Source organism: Leuciscus leuciscus (genome assembly GCF_965113295.1).
Source record: "Leuciscus leuciscus genome assembly, chromosome: 1".
NCBI lineage: Eukaryota > Metazoa > Chordata > Actinopteri > Cypriniformes > Leuciscidae > Leuciscus > Leuciscus leuciscus.
The window spans coordinates 54,432,684-54,446,785 of record NC_138725.1 but is presented as its reverse complement, the minus strand read 5'-3'; the positions used below and the strand labels follow the sequence as shown (position 1 = coordinate 54,446,785).

Below are 14,102 nucleotides of genomic sequence, written 5' to 3'. Positions count from 1 at the left end.
AAAATGTAATTTATTTTCAGAATTAGGTACTTATTAAGTGTTAAAAGATCTCTGAACCAAACAAAAGTCACTTTCTTTCAACTGAAATAAAGAGCTTTAAGGAATAAGCACTCAACAGTGAATATTTAATCCTGAATACACACAATCAGCTTCATGAATACTAACAGGCTTTTGGCTCTGAAGCTGAAAAGCAATGATTTTCAAGAGTCCTCAATTCAAAAAGCTGTGAGCTTGCATCAGTTAGGGACCAGCACATTATGATTACGTGTAGGCCTGAAGCCAGACTCTCTCCCACTAGAAGAGCCCAACATCTCTAGGTAGTCAAACACAGGGCAGATAAAAAAACTCATGGATTAAATGGCATGTGTAATTTCCCCACTGCATCATCTCTGTCACACAAGAGTCCACTGCAGGATGTAATCTATGTGTGGAAGCAGATGGAAATGTGCAGAGTACTGTGTGCTTTCTCATCCCATGTTTTAGAATGAGCCAATTTAGACTTTGGCTTCTTTGTTTCGCTCTACGCTGCTGCTAAGCAACCAAGTAAAAGCTGCACCTAAATTCACTTTACCATAATTTGACCAATTTCCCTTAAGCTCATGAGTGTCTGCATGTTGATTTTTACTCAAGGCTGTGTTGATTATCTTTTTGAATTAAATTTTAGGTAGCTCTGTGTTCTAGCCAGTTTCTTGTGTTGTTTTTGTGGTACTTGTGAAGAAAAGCATTGGGTCTCATTCACTAATAATTCCGTGGATTAATTTGCATTTGTATGCAAAGGAGAAATTCTCACGAAAAATCTCTGCCTAATTCACAACACGTTCGTACGCACATGAATTTTTTCTTGACATCATTCTGATCTTAGTGTATTTGGAGTATTCTAAATGAGCGGCCGAATGCACAAGGTTAGTCATTCGCATAAAACATGCCCAAACCATCTCCATATAAGGGCTTTCCAAATACGCTTTCTTTACAGCCTTTCGTCACTCTCGTCAAACTTGCCACTGTTTGCGCTATGCCAGAAACTAGCAAGTGTGTTTTGCTATTTTCAGCCCAACACAGTTATCATTTTCACGATCTGCGCCTTGTTGTTTAAATAGCAAATGCATTTGTGCGTCCATGGGCATGCTAGTTTGAAAACGAGGTGTGTTTAGGCGCATTGTTGGCACGTTGCTATTTTGAGGCAACTGAAATAGACTGCGCCACTGACCAACTGAAACCTGGTCTATATTTTTTGCTATTTAAAGAAGGTGTTTGTAATGTGCGCCTATAGGCGGGTCCACAACGCGCGTACAATTTGTCCCATAGGTGATGCACTTTAACCTCGTGCACGAGCAGATCCATTTCCTCACTAGAGAAGCGTTCAGTTTTTCCGCTGTCAAATTCCGCCCGCATGTAAATAGCGAATCCGCCATGGCGCTAGCGAAACGGGCTTTTAAAGGGAATGGGAGATGAGATTCTGACTGGTTTATTGCACGTTACGGCCCAAAACACACCTATTACTCATGAAGAGAATAGGGACAACACTTTTAGACCATGCGCCGGGTGCTCAGACCATTTTTCTCGTCGTTAAACTAGCAAAAGTGGATTCGGACACGCCCTAAGTGCACTTGCGCCGTGCGCTTTAGACCATGCTCTTATATCGTTAAAATAGGATTCATTGAGTAGAGGTGGGCTTATATTTGTGTTAAAAAATGGCTTTACAATTTTAACCAGGCAGATGACAGGTGAACATCCTTAGCAGCACCCACAACACCTCAGTAATCACAAGAAAGCCTTAGCAAGTGCCCAGCAACACCCTAGTGAGACGCAGCCACCCTGAACACCATAACAAATGCCTAGCAACACCCTAGTGACCACCCTGAACACCATAGCAAATGCCTAGCAACACCCTAGTGACCACCTTGAACACCGTAGCAAATGCCTAGCAACACCCTAGTGACATCCTTGAACACCGTAGCAAATGCCTAGCAACACCCTAGTGACCACCTTGAACACCGTAGCAAATGCCTAGCAACACCCTAGTGACATCCTTGAACACCATAGCAATGGCTTTACCCTTTTAACCTGTCAGTTGACAGGTGAACATCCTTAGTAGAACATCCAAGCAGCACTTTAGTAACCACAAAGAAAGCTTTAGCAAATGCCTAGAACCTTGAACACCACAGCAAAAGCATAACACTCTGGTGACCACCCTTAACACCACCTCAAATCCCTAGCAAAATCCTAGCAACCACCTAGAAGGCAAGCGGCATTCACATTTTCTTCAAAAAAATCCAGTTTATTTCTGATTTTCCTAACTCTTTCATCCACCGTTCTTTCTGTCTCAGCCCATAACCAATAACAACCCCTGGATGCTGCTGTACTTCATATCGTTCCTACTGATCGTCAGTTTCTTCGTGCTGAACATGTTTGTTGGAGTAGTGGTGGAGAACTTCCACAAGTGCCGACAGAACCAGGAGGTGGAAGAGGCCAAGAGGAGAGAGGAGAAGAGACTGAGACGCATGGAGAAAAAGAGACGGAGTAAGGAGAATAATTTTTATTTATTTTTTAAGTAAATTTTTTTTATGGGTCAATAATGTAATAATAATAACCTCCTGGTCAGTTTAATATTGTTTTCAGTTTAGGAAAAACTATATATTATATTTATATTTAATTTTGGGACAAAAAAAAATACAATTACTGATATTAGACATGCTGAAGAATGTTGGGCCACAGCCCTACTGGCCTTACGGGTTCCAACATACAGGTGGATGAAGGAACATAGTGACTGTAAATGAAAAGAGATGATTTGATTTGCACACTAATGCTGAATAACCAGTTTAATTCTCAAGACATCTCATAATAGCGTTAGCCAGATGGAGATACCGTACAGGTGTGTTCTGTGATGCGTCTTTCCTCTGCAGAAAAATATCTAGTTTATGGACCAGAGAGTAGCCTTTTCATCACACATACAGACTTTTTTTGTATAATACATTTTTTTTATGGTCAAATATTCTCCTGTGCCAATTAATGTGCAGAGATAACTAAAATGAATCCTTTAGTTGATTGATTTTCAGAAAAGTGTAAGCACTGTGGCTCTGTAGCGCTATCAAAAAATGTATCTTTGTTTGAGTGTCACAACAACATTCAGCTTAACTAATGGCATATATTTGGGGGCGGGACTATATGTTTGACCGGCCAGTGGCAGACGAAGGAGTAGTAATGAAACTTGTTTGAATTCCATTTGTTGAAAATACACACTTTAAATATTTGTTGTCAAAAAGTGTGCTTACTCAATTTAAACTAATCTACTCATTTCTCTCAGAGGCGCAGAAGTTGCCCTATTATGCCAGTTACAGTCATGTGCGACTGATGATCCACACTCTGTGCACCAGTCACTACCTGGACATCTTCATCACCTTCATCATCTGTGTGAATGTTGTGACTATGTCACTGGAGCACTACAGCCAGCCTCATGTAAGATAAAATGCAGGCCTCATCCTCTAAATAATCTTTATTATTGTGTAGTTATCATTAAAGCCATCATTGCTGATTTGGCTTTACAGTATATCGCTTGCCTTGTTATTGCTATTGATTTCAGTGAGACAGTTTTGTTCACAATTCAGAAATTTCCCTGTCACTCTGGGAGTCTATTAATTTGAGAAAAACACATACAGTACCATTGCATAAACGCATGTGACTTGTCTAAATTTTTTGGGCTTTACACAGACATTCATAGAATACATGATATTGTTATATAGTTAATGTAAAAATGACTTTATGAACCTGAGGCGAAAGTCTTTTAATCATTCACACCTCTCTTGTTCTCTTCCTGTCTCTCTGGCTTCCTCTCCATCTGTATGTTTCCTTCCCCCCCAGTCTCTGGAGATCACTCTCAAGTACTGTAATTATTTCTTCACCAGCACCTTTGTGCTGGAGGCTGTCCTGAAGCTCATCGCGTTTGGCTTCCGACGTTTCTTCAAAGACAGGTATTCAGTTCATTCCCCTCCTCATCTTTCATCTCCTCACGTTTTCTCTCCTACGATCGCTAATTGATTTAATGAATTCATCAGATGTTGATTCCACCTGACCGAATCCTCTTATTTTGTTTTCTGGAGTCACTGGAGGGTGTGCTATTGGCAAAATATTGCTTCTGCTGTTGCATTTATGACGCAGATAGAAATTAGATTAGCCCTGCGTGGTGTTAATAGGACAAAACGCACCTGACTACAGTGAATGCGAGAGTGAACATGGTTATTTGTCTCGAGGGTTTAATGAAATCTCTCTCCTGTGTTTGTTTACATAATAGAACTTCTATTTATCATTAGGCGGACTACAAGAGCGGTTCCTCTGGCTTGTCATAAACTAATACTGGCATGTAATAAGGTGCATTGAGAAAGCACGAGGTCTAAACATCCTGGCATTTTGTAGTTTATTTTATTAGAATATATGGTCTTGACCCATTTGAGAGTACAAAAAAAACACAGGCTCACGCCGCAACACACTTTGTCTTTTTTATTCACGCATATTTGGGTCTGACACTAGAAAGCATTCAACAAGCCATTATTTATTGTCGTAGCTCTCCATGCCTCTTAACTAGGTCACAATTACGAGCTGGATGGCAGAGGTGTGTGCGCAGACAGGTGTGCCATGGCTGGTTCCAGCACCGCAGATGTGGGCAAATGTGATTTTTGCTGTAGTGTAAAAACGAGCCGTCCCTCGTCCTGCATTAGTGAATGAGGTCACCTATGCTGGAGTGGGGCCTTAATTCTCCCTAATTGGATGTTATTAAGTGGTCCCCAGCAACAATTCAGGTCCCAAGCCAACTGTGTGACCAGACCGATCTTCAAATGTTACCAGAGTGAAATGAAACTAGACAGAAAAGTTGGATTCAGAGTGCATGGAAGTTGATATTTTGCATAACTAAGCAAATCTGTCCCCTGTGTATGTGTGCAGGTGGAACCAGCTGGATTTAGCTATAGTACTGTTGTCAATCATGGGCATCATACTGGAGGAGATTGAGATCAGTGCTGCTCTGCCCATCAACCCCACCATCATACGCATTATGAGGGTCCTACGCATCGCACGTGGTTAGTCACGCAAACACAAGACGCTGACCACTGGGTAACACCACTCATCATAGCTGCTGACATTTCAGCCACCTTAAAAATGTCATTAAACTCTTAGAGCCCTTAAAATATGTGATTTATGGGATGATCTTTCCTCATGCATGCATGCTTGCTTTTTCTTCCACTCTGAATTCCCTTACCAGTAAGGATGGTAATGACGGTTGACCAATCCAACAACAGACTAGTTGATTAGTGAGGTCCATCTCTAGTTTTTTCCTTTATATAGCCTGTACTTGAAAATATGAAATAAACATTATATATATATATATATATATATATATATATATATATATATATATATATATATAACTATAAGATCAGAAACTATACAAGACAAGAAATTAATTAAAATAAGTAGATATATACTGTATGTATGTGTGTGTATATATATATATATATATATATATACTTATTTTAATGTGTATATATACTGTATACTGTATATATGATTGTTTTGTTTAAATATCAAGCAAGTATAAACTCAGAACCTCTTGCTCTTAAAGCAAGAAATATTCCTCTAACCCACTTCAGCTTGTGTTCAGATACGACTGAAATCCTAGAATTGCCCCTGTCACACATCCATTTCAGCATAATCTCCACAAGTGCTTATTGTCACACACCACAGCCTGTATTCTTATCTGTATTCATTTATTTTTAGCCCTTTATCACTTTTATTGATTGGCAAGTAGCAAAGGAACAGTAAATGATGGGGAGTGAAAGTAGTAATGAGACTAATATGTTGCGAGCTGGATTTGAACTTCATCCCCTACATGAGAACCACAGCCCAATGTGTTTTATCGTGTCCCTTAATCTTTTACCTTAATAAATGGCAAAGATATATTTATTCTACATTGTTCTCCAGATCAGATCAAATTGCCTTATTTCCTTTCTCAGAGCGTGAAAACATAAATGAAACACAACACCAGCCTGAAACACAAATTAACTCACTTCAAGTACAGAATATTGTTATGAAATGTGGTTTAATTGTGGTTTATCTCCAGTGCCAAATTATATTTGTCTCCTCAAATCAATCGTTTTCTCCCCCCATTTCCCTCTAATACCTGATCAGTGGCCCATGTGTTGTCCTTAATAGCCGATGAATCTTACGTTTGTCTCGTTACCCAATACAAGCCTTAAAAATATAAACTCCATCATACCAAAACGGTATTTTGCACAGGTCAGTGATGCTGTATTGAGGATTGATCTGTTTGTCTAGAGTTTAATCTGGTATTTAATCCTGCTGTTGTCCACAGCCATCACTGAGCCAGTGTGCCATCACTCTACATTTGTACAGGGAGAGGGCGGCAGTGTGAGGGTTTAATTTTAGCCCTGACCTTTTCCTTCTCTCCTCATTAGCCGTTTAGGCTAGAATTAAACCAAGGTGGGGGTAGGGGTGGGGGGATCCTTGTCTGTTATATGCCTTTTTGTTTTTCTTCTTCTGAAATGATCAACGCATTGTAGACATGCACACACTCACTGAGCTGCCTTGTTGAACTCTCTGTAACTAACTCTCTCTCTCTCTCTCTCTCTCTCTCTCTCTCTCTCGACAGTGTTAAAGCTGTTAAAGATGGCCACGGGAATGAGAGCGCTGCTGGATACGGTAGTCCAAGCCCTGCCACAGGTGATGATACCACTGCAAACCCCCTGATGAAGCATTACATTGTTTCCCCCCACCCCCCTTTTAGTCACATTTTGTCTTGAGAAGAGGAAGTTATCCAAGCTTTGTTGACAACAAGAATAGGCTGCTCATTGGCCCATGAAAATTGGTGACTCATATGAACCACAAACTTGCTCAGGGCGGATAATAACCCAAAAGCAAGAATAAAGTACCAGTACCTGCTTTTGCGTGCGCACACACACACACTCATCTTATTCATGGCTTTTTTCAACAAGGATACATAAATAACAAACTTTAAAGCACAACATAAAATGGCATTTAAAAAAAAAAGATTAAAAAAAGGAATGAATCAAATAAAAGTTGAGACTGGATAGAAAGATCCTTCTCCCATTACATAGAGCATAGATGAGTTTGAGGAATATTTAAAAAAATTAAATACAAAGTTTGAAGAAAGAAATAATATGAAAAGAAAGCAGTTCACACAGACTCCATAAAGCAATCAGAACTGTTCCATAATCAAACACAGAGTGTTGTTGTCGTCTAAGTCGTCACAGAGTGGTAACTGCTTCAGTGGAGAACTGCGTCTCTCCTCTGTGGATATCGATCCCTTGTTCATTACTGCTGGGCCCAATGTCTTATCCCCATGGCATCTGTAAGGTAATTAACGCTGAAGCTGATTAAAGATCTACTCAGGCACACATTCCTACCACACAGTTCTTACTTAGTACATCGTTCCAGAAACTCCTGTGCATTTCCTTTACAACTCTCTTAGAGATACTGCTCATTCCGCATAAGCTTCAAATTGACTTTAATTTATCCTATATCATTTAACCTTATTGTGGTCCTCATATTGATTTAGTTTTGCAGTAGACATAGTCAGTACGATAAAAAAAAATAAAAAAATTATGAAGTCTCTTTTGCTCACCAAGGCTGCATTTATTTGATCAAAAATACAGTAAAACAATAAAATTGTGAAATATGATTATAATTTAAAAGTTGTATCATTTTAAAAACAGTTTTCAATTTAACTATATATTTTAAAATGTAATTTATTCCTGTGATATTTCCATGTGAATTTTCAGCATCATAACTCCAGTCTTCAGTGTCACATGATCCTTCAGAAATGATTTGGTGCTCAAGAAACATGTATTATGATCAATATTGAAAACAGTTGTGCTGCTTAATATTTTTGTGGAAACTGGAAACTTTTTTCAAGATTCTTTGATTAATAGAAAGTTCAAAACAACAGCATTTATTTGAAATAGAAATGATAAATGTCTTTACTGTTACTTTTGATCAATTGAATGATTCCTTGCTGAATAAAAGTATTATGGACGTAGTACCATTGAATTCTTTGAAGCACCTTGGAGTGCCTATGGTGCATGAATATAGTAATCATTTAGTACCAAAATATATATAAAATGGTGTGGATTTACCATCTGTGTTGTTTCTAAGCTGCCTAACCAATATGTTGTGCTTTATAGTGAAAAGCCTTGTAAGATGCCTACTGTACTAGACTACATGTTTGGTAATCATAGGCTCATTCTAGATTGAAACACAGCCAGAGAGCCAGCAGTTTTGCCGCTATTGTGCACACATCCTGATTCTGTTAAGTCATAATGTTTCCCTTTGACATCTTGAAGCCAAAATGACTTTGTCATTTTGTAGCATTGGTTTGTACGTTTGATACTAAGCATTAAATGGTAATAAAGTTCAGCTGTTGTTTCATCATACCCGCTGGCACGCCACATATACAAATTACAATAATGTGATGTAAGCTGATTGTTTCATTCACCATTTTACATGTTTATAGCTCTCTCACACAGTTTTCATAATTACCAGCAGTTTAGGCTAGCTGTTAGCACTTGTGCCGTAATTCTTTATCACCTTTGGTTTTGTCTCATCTTTTTGTTTTTGTTTTGAGCTGCCTGTGCAGCAGTGGACACACCCTGAACTCCAATGCTAATATTCTTGACAGGCTTGTGTGTTAGCATTAGCGTAGCTAACATGATGTTTCATGTGCTTTGGCCGCATTAGGACACAGGTAATTTCCTCCATTAAGAAGGTAATTCTGTTCCCATAGCTGTATCTCTGACATGACCACAGGTACCATCCATCATTTATGAGTTTTCTGTTAAAACACAAATTTGTTCTGCTTAATTTTGCTGCTGGAAAACAGCTACAGCGGTCCCTTAGACTATGACTACAGAGAGACTCAGAGATATTCAAATGTACATTACGTTGCTTTTTGTTATTGTTATGTCTGTTCCAGACACTTCTTCCATCTGTACTAAACCTCAGGGTCATTTTTTGTCTTTATCTTAATAATTTTTCCCAAGCCAAAATATATGGACATTCTTGTATCATATATTTACTTTAGAAGCAAAATTGCATAACATAATGAGAGAGTATGTCTTGAAATATATTTATTTTTCTTACCCCATTGGTAAATATTTAGTCTTAGCTTTAAGCATAAATATAGCAAAGTTTAGTAAGGTTTAATTAAACATAAAACATGGGGAAAATGCCCTTTTTAAGGCACTATGGGATTACTGTGGTATTTAGTAGGTGTTGTAATTCATCAACTTTAAGCTATTAAAATAATTTCTTATGAATATAATAGATATATATATATAAGAGATATTTAGCGAAAATCTACAAAACTTATTTGTGTTCTACTTCAGCTTAATCCAGATTGTGGGACTGCTCTTGGATTCTGTATGATAATTGTTATTTGCTTTGGATAAAATCATCTGCTAAATGATTCAGTGTAAATGTAATACATGCACTTGTGCTTGTCTGTATATTGTGTTAAGGGTGAGTGCATGTGTGCTGGTTTCAGTCTTGATTGGTGTGTTTCAGGTGGGGAACCTTGGCCTCCTCTTCATGCTGCTGTTCTTCATTTATGCTGCACTGGGGGTGGAATTGTTTGGAGAGCTGGGTAAACACATACTATTCCTCTTTAACTCCTATCCTCACTGACTTACTTGTGGTTCTTCTGAGTTCAAAGCTGAATTTGGCAGAACTGCATATGTTACATTGAGACAAAGCTTTTAGGTGAAAAGAAACATTCACAATAATATGCAACAATACAAACTCTCTCTACGTCTCTATCTGTTCCCATCAGTGTGCAACCAGGACTACCCATGTGAGGGCATGAGTCGTCACGCCACCTTTGAGAACTTTGGCATGGCGTTCCTCACCCTCTTTCAGGTCTCCACTGGTGATAACTGGAACGGCATAATGAAGGTACAGCAGAACAAAGAGTAGTAGTATAGTACCATGAGCATCCCTTTGTTATAAAAAGTGGTGGGGACAGTTAGTAAAAAAAAACTTTGAAGTTGTCCGATTTTTAAAATGTTTTAAAAGAAGTCTTATGCTCACCAAGACTGCATGTATGTGATCAAAAATAGTGAAATATTATTACAATTTAAAATAGCTGTTTTTTAAAAATAGATATTTTTTTATTCCTGTGATGGTAAAGCTGAATTTTCAGAATCATTACTCTAGTCTTCAGTGTCACAATATTCTTCAGAAATCATTATAATATGCTGATTCTCGCTGATACGTTTCTTTTTATTATCAAAGTGGTGCTTGATATTATTGTAGAAACCATAATACATAATTTTTTTCAGGATTTGATGAATAGAAAGTTCAAAAGAACAGTATGATATACAAATATTTTGTAACATTATAATGTTAATTGTCACTTTTGATCAGTTTAATGTGTCATTGCCTTATAAAAGTATTAATTTCTTAAAAAAAAAAAAAAATCGTACAGAACCCAAACTTTTGAACAGAAGTGTAGGTACACAGACAACCAGAAATTGCTAATACGTAGCTCATTAATATTAATTAATGCATAAATCATTTTAAATTATAAATAAACAGTCTGCGATGAATGTATTTTTCCCAATTAAATAATCTTCAATATCAAGCTAAATTCCGTGGCTATTTTTTATTATTATTCATATTTATTATATTTATTTATATTAATTTGATTATATTTTTAGAATAAAATGAGTTGTTTTTAACTAATTAAACAGTGATTTGTGTGAACAGTCATTCTTGCAAGCTGATTCAAGTGTTAAAATGAGCTGACATATTTAATTTGATATCTTCATCCATACATCTGCCACTGTTGTCCCTGGGATTTTGTAGATTAGTGGATAAATGCAGGGATCAGCAGTTCCAAACCAAATATGATTTCGATTTGAATATAAGATGTTCAAGGCCATAATAAATAGACCCTAATTGCATTTGGCTTGTGCTGTACCAGCAACAGGAATACATTTATTTGTATTTTGTTTTATGATTGCATCCTGGAAAAACAACTTGCAAGTAGAATTGACAAGAGAACATTGCTGTTGTCACTTTCTGGGACTGAAGAGAACGAGCACTCTGCAAAATATTAAAAATAACAAATTCTAACGCTGGATCTAAATTCATTATAACACACAAAACAAAACTGAATGAAATGAGAACTTGGTTCTTCTGTGTTAGGTTCACTGTCATTTCATTAAATGATGGGAACTAAATCAGCTCTGGAAAAGTGCCCTTAAAAGTGTGCTTAAAAGTACCCATTTAAGTGCAGAGCACTCGACAGAAGAAGCTGACAGATTGCTTGTGGATGATATGACCAGCACTTCAGAGACACATTCACAAGCAAGACGCTTATGGTTTCTAACCGGGCTGTCGCTGGTAGGGTGAAAGGTGGTGACAATCATAGGGGCACCAGCTGCCCAGGGGGCCAACTAAAACCAGTAGTTATGCTATATATTCCCCTACTCTTATGAATCACCATAGTATATATTACAATGTCAGCTTGTACGCCCGAGAGTTTAATGAAAACAATAAAAACATTCACTTTAGTAAAATAAGTTTTCCAAATATCTCCACTCTCTCCACTCCATAAAAATGGTTTAGTATGATGGTTATTAATTATAGCAGAGGGACCCAATTTATTGTCTTTGTTTTTTTTTTGGTTAGTTTGTCTTGAATGATTGCTTGATCAACTTTGTATAAAAATGTATATAATATGGGTAAAGGCAATTTTTATGTAAAACAACATTTATATTGTTATTGCGTAAGAAATCCCTATTAGGTTACATGGCAGCACCAAATGTGGGCGTCCATGTCTATGTCTAATACCGTATATGATATGAGTGGAGGGCAGTGGGGGTCCAGAATTTACTAGCTACGGCCCGGGTTTCTAATGCATCGCCGCAGTAAAGAGTCCAGCATAGGTTGTTATGAAAAGTCCTTTGAGGTAGTGGCTTATACATCTTAAACGTCACAATCTGTTCTCACCAGTTTCCCGCACTTTTCTTGATCTCCTTTTGGTTTGTAGATTATTTCATTATAGCCTCTTCATCATTGTTTCTCTCTCGTGCTCTCTGTGTCTTTCTCGTCTCTAATACACTTGTCTTTGAGGAATGAATTCTTATCTTCCTGTGTAAAGAGAACCTGCCTACTTTCATCTGCTCTCCCTCTAACCTGCCGTTTATATGGTACTGTAGGTATATTATGGAGGAACTACCAGCTTAGCATATTCAGTGCAGTAGTAAAGCACACCTGAATAAATGAGAACACATTGGCACGATATCGATGCATAGCACCCCACACACACCAGCGTGTGTTTTTGATGGAGGGTGACAGTTCCCCCCATTAGGCACACACACAATTAGTTTTTCGGTTGATGGAGGCTTGCAGTGGTTTCCTGGCAGCTAGAGCACAATAATCAGAGCTTTAAATTACAACCTGAGTTCCTACATACCTGCAGAGAAGCCATCGCCTCCCCGAACACAAACCGCATGCATGAGTGGCCAAGCTAAATTACTGCGAGCGACTCTGTTACTGCAGCTTTGAAGGAAAGAAGTAGAGAGAGTTTGTTACATCAGAATAAATAAAAATGAAACTGGCAGTCTAGGATTTGTTCCTGTAGCTCATGCTACTGTACATGCAGCACAAAGTGCTGGTTATCAGCAATCTGTAGGAGATAGAAGCCATGATCAATTTAAATAAATAAATAGTAATAAAAGAAATAAAAGCAAATATTTAGTGATAATTGTTTGATTGATGTAATCTAATATAATTTGTCAATTGTTCAGTGCACAACCCTATTGAAACACAGTTATTGACATTTCAGATAGAACATAAAACATAGAGCATAGTCTTGTTTTCCTGCATAAAATAAAATAAACGGTAGTAAAAAGTATTGTATTTTAAGGATGTTCAGATATTTTTACTGGAGAACAAGACAAAATTGCAGATTAAGAAAATGATCTTATTACAATGCAACTATTTTACTCCAACAAAAATATTTCTAAAAGAAGTGGGATCAAGTATTGAAAATCTATGAAGTGAACCTGATTTCTAACTGTTAAGTTTAAATATCTTTATGGTAACTCTCTCTTCACTCTTGTAGGACACTCTTCGAGAATGCCCGCAGGGTGAATACACCTGTAATCCCAGCCTGCAGTTCATCTCTCCTATGTACTTTGTGAGCTTTGTGCTCACGGCCCAGTTTGTGCTCATCAATGTGGTTGTGGCGGTGCTGATGAAACACCTGGATGACTCTAACAAAGAAGCCCAGGAGGAGGCAGAGATGGATGCGGAGATCGAGATGGAGCTGGCCCAGGGAGCGCTCTGCTGCATCTTAGGAGGGGTGGCTGGAGCCGATAAGAGCGGTGAGGGGCATCAGGGGGCTGGTCCCAGCTCTACTGCTCTACCTCACTCCCACAAGCCCAACACCGGCAGGAAACACAACTCACCGGCCCAGGTAGGACACACAGCGCTGGCAGGGAATGGATAGATGGACTGACAAACAGATTATTGATGGAGGAATGCATTCATGAATATTATGATTCGGTTTGATGGATGGATGAATAAATAAATAGATTGGGTCATGGAGCAAGGGATTGATGAATTAATGATTTGGGTGAAAGGGAGAACAGACCGATCACTGTGATAATAAATAGATGAATAATTAAATGATGAATGCATAAATGGATAGATTGCAGATGGAGGAATGTATTGATTAAGAAAAGGTTTGACTGAATGGATGGTCACAATGATGGATATTGGAGGTGTGATTGATGATTGGATTGATAAAGAGATAGATTGACTGATTGTTAATGGAAGAATTAATTGGTGAATATATGGATTGGTTGGATGAATTCTTGCATGAATATATGTAGCGAGTTATTTTAAAATCACGGTTATTATGACATATATCACAAAATGGTTATAATTATGCTGCAAATTAAATCCCAAAATGGAAATTCAAAACATTGATAGGGGTCTACATTTTATATAACAATGTAAAAGTCTTTGCGGTCACGTCTGATAAATTGAAAGCATCCTTGCTGAATAAT

General features: G+C 37.9%; 1 protein-coding gene across 1 annotated transcript in view; it reads left to right on the top strand.

Moving 5' to 3' along the window:
- The window catches only part of cacna1ia (calcium voltage-gated channel subunit alpha1 Ia), a 274,744-nt gene that overhangs the window by 233,366 nt on the left and 27,276 nt on the right, over positions 1 to 14,102 (top strand). Inside the window, exons 26-33 of the mRNA XM_082142182.1 lie at positions 2,328 to 2,520; positions 3,305 to 3,456; positions 3,859 to 3,968; positions 4,936 to 5,069; positions 6,659 to 6,729; positions 9,589 to 9,667; positions 9,854 to 9,975; positions 13,154 to 13,507. Coding sequence (XP_081998308.1) covers positions 2,328 to 2,520; positions 3,305 to 3,456; positions 3,859 to 3,968; positions 4,936 to 5,069; positions 6,659 to 6,729; positions 9,589 to 9,667; positions 9,854 to 9,975; positions 13,154 to 13,507 — 1,215 coding nt within the window. The remainder of the gene's footprint in view (positions 1 to 2,327; positions 2,521 to 3,304; positions 3,457 to 3,858; positions 3,969 to 4,935; positions 5,070 to 6,658; positions 6,730 to 9,588; positions 9,668 to 9,853; positions 9,976 to 13,153; positions 13,508 to 14,102) is intronic.